General features: G+C 49.4%; 1 protein-coding gene across 1 annotated transcript; it reads right to left on the bottom strand.

Annotated features, from left to right (window-relative positions):
* Positions 1–626: 626 nt before the first annotated feature.
* Positions 627–1,558, bottom strand: LOC127782976 (uncharacterized). The gene has a single exon (XM_052310271.1). It carries the CDS (start codon positions 1,454–1,456, stop codon positions 911–913), a length of 546 nt encoding a protein of 181 aa, XP_052166231.1. The 5' UTR covers positions 1,457–1,558; the 3' UTR covers positions 627–910.
* Positions 1,559–1,868: the final 310 nt, after the last annotated feature.

The raw sequence follows: 1,868 nt of genomic DNA, 5'->3' as shown, positions 1-1,868 counted from the left end.
GAACGAAGAACATAGTCCAAGTGTGTGCGGTAACCCATAGCATTTCCTTTTTTCCTACCCCATGCTATACAACATCTCGAAATCGGGAAACTGCGACTACGTTTTACTATGTTCATGTAACAGAAAGAATGAAATTGGGGGACCACAGATAATCCGAGAATTGAAGTGGATGCAGATTATAATAGTACAATGTCCGAGATTTTATATATCCATCAAACTGAACCGGTCGTTACTGCAAAGAAGCCAGTGATACAAGTTGCAACACCTAGGAGATGAAGACCAAGATGACAAGTGTGAACATTGACTTCAGGTCAACTAGAGAGCAGTTGATCATGAACAGAATGTGGTATTAGCAACAAGCAAATCATGTTGAATTGGTACTAGTAAAAGTGTGAAACAATTTTTCAAACATAATAATCGAACTGTATATGTGACCAAACTGGGTTTAATATATTATTAATTTACTCGTGTATAGCAAACAGCTAACTCTGGGGTAAACCACGGTTAACAATTTAGTATACGTATTGAGCTATGTTATCAATTTTTTAAAAACTTTTCAATGACTTTTAGATAGCACGTATGAAATAATTGTGTGTCTATTCGAGTGACAAAAATTCTTTCCCAATTACAAGGATTCACGCACAGGATCTGAGCTGATATATATAAAATGAAAGTAGAAAGATGGAACTTGAATATGCAAGACCAACTTTTGATAATCTGCTTGATTTTATTCACATAATTTGAAATTCAGACATTTTTATCTGAACCTCAACTCACACATGTACATGTACACGTACTACTACATCACATACAGTAATCTAGCTACAAAATCTTACAAAATTACGAATCTTTGTAATCACATCTTAATTTAATTTGATTTAATTTTGTGCGTTTTTCATTAGTTTTGTGCTCAAGAAGAGGCGGCAGCAGCAGCAGCAGGAGCGGCATGGACAGCTCCACCATTGCCGCCGGCGCCCTCCGCCGGCGAGCCTGGCCTCTGCGGCGCGGAGTCGGCGACGGCGTGGATCACGCCGCCGCGTCCGCCACGGCCTTCTCTAGGTCCGGCGCCACCGGGCGGCGTGGGCCGCCTGAGGACGGCGTTGGTCTTGGGGCCGTTGCCTCTCTCCGGAGTGGTACCCGCCGCCGCCAAGATCACCGGCGGCGACGCGGGCAGTCGGAGTTCTCCTCCTCCCCTGGGCTTCCACTGCGGGACCGCGTTGTGGTGTGGGCCACTGCCTTGCTCCGGAATGCCCGCCGCCGCCGCCAGCATCACCGGCGGCTGTCGGAGGAGGATGGCATTGTGGTGCGGGCCTCCGCCTGTCTCGGGCGGAGCGTCCCTCACCAACACTTTTGCGCCGGCGAGCTGCAGGCCGGAAGACGACGACGCGGCGTGGGGCCGCAGGAGGTGAGCCGGGAGGAACGACGGCGAGGTCGGCGATGCCAAGGCTGATGCCATTAATTCCGGCGATCAGTCTGATGTCCGATGATCACGTCGCGGCGAGTTGCGATAATCGAGCTTCGAGCGCGGCGGATGGATGGATGGATGGATGCGGATGCGGTTGATGATCGACGATGAAATGTTGTCCGGTGAGCTGCGGTATTTGTAGCCGGCGACGCCGCGTGTGGGCGTGGCCGCGGCGGCGAAACGGTCAGGTGTGTGGTGTTTGACCGGACAGTAGCTAGTGAGTGGTGTTGACGAAGAGAGAGAGGAAGTGGTCAATGGATTTTTGTTCGTCCGTACGTGTGTATTCACAGTGTTGGACTTGACCGATTTACATGTGGTGATCGTACGTGTTTGATCTAGTCATCGATTGCGAAGTGCTGAAGTGCATCAGTGTCTCGATCAGAGAAGCAGTAATACACCATGG

Source organism: Oryza glaberrima, chromosome 8, assembly GCF_000147395.1.
Source record: "Oryza glaberrima chromosome 8, OglaRS2, whole genome shotgun sequence".
In the NCBI taxonomy this organism is placed as follows: domain Eukaryota; kingdom Viridiplantae; phylum Streptophyta; class Magnoliopsida; order Poales; family Poaceae; genus Oryza; species Oryza glaberrima.
Note: the sequence above shows the minus strand (reverse complement) of the source record. Positions and strands in the feature narration are given on the sequence as shown.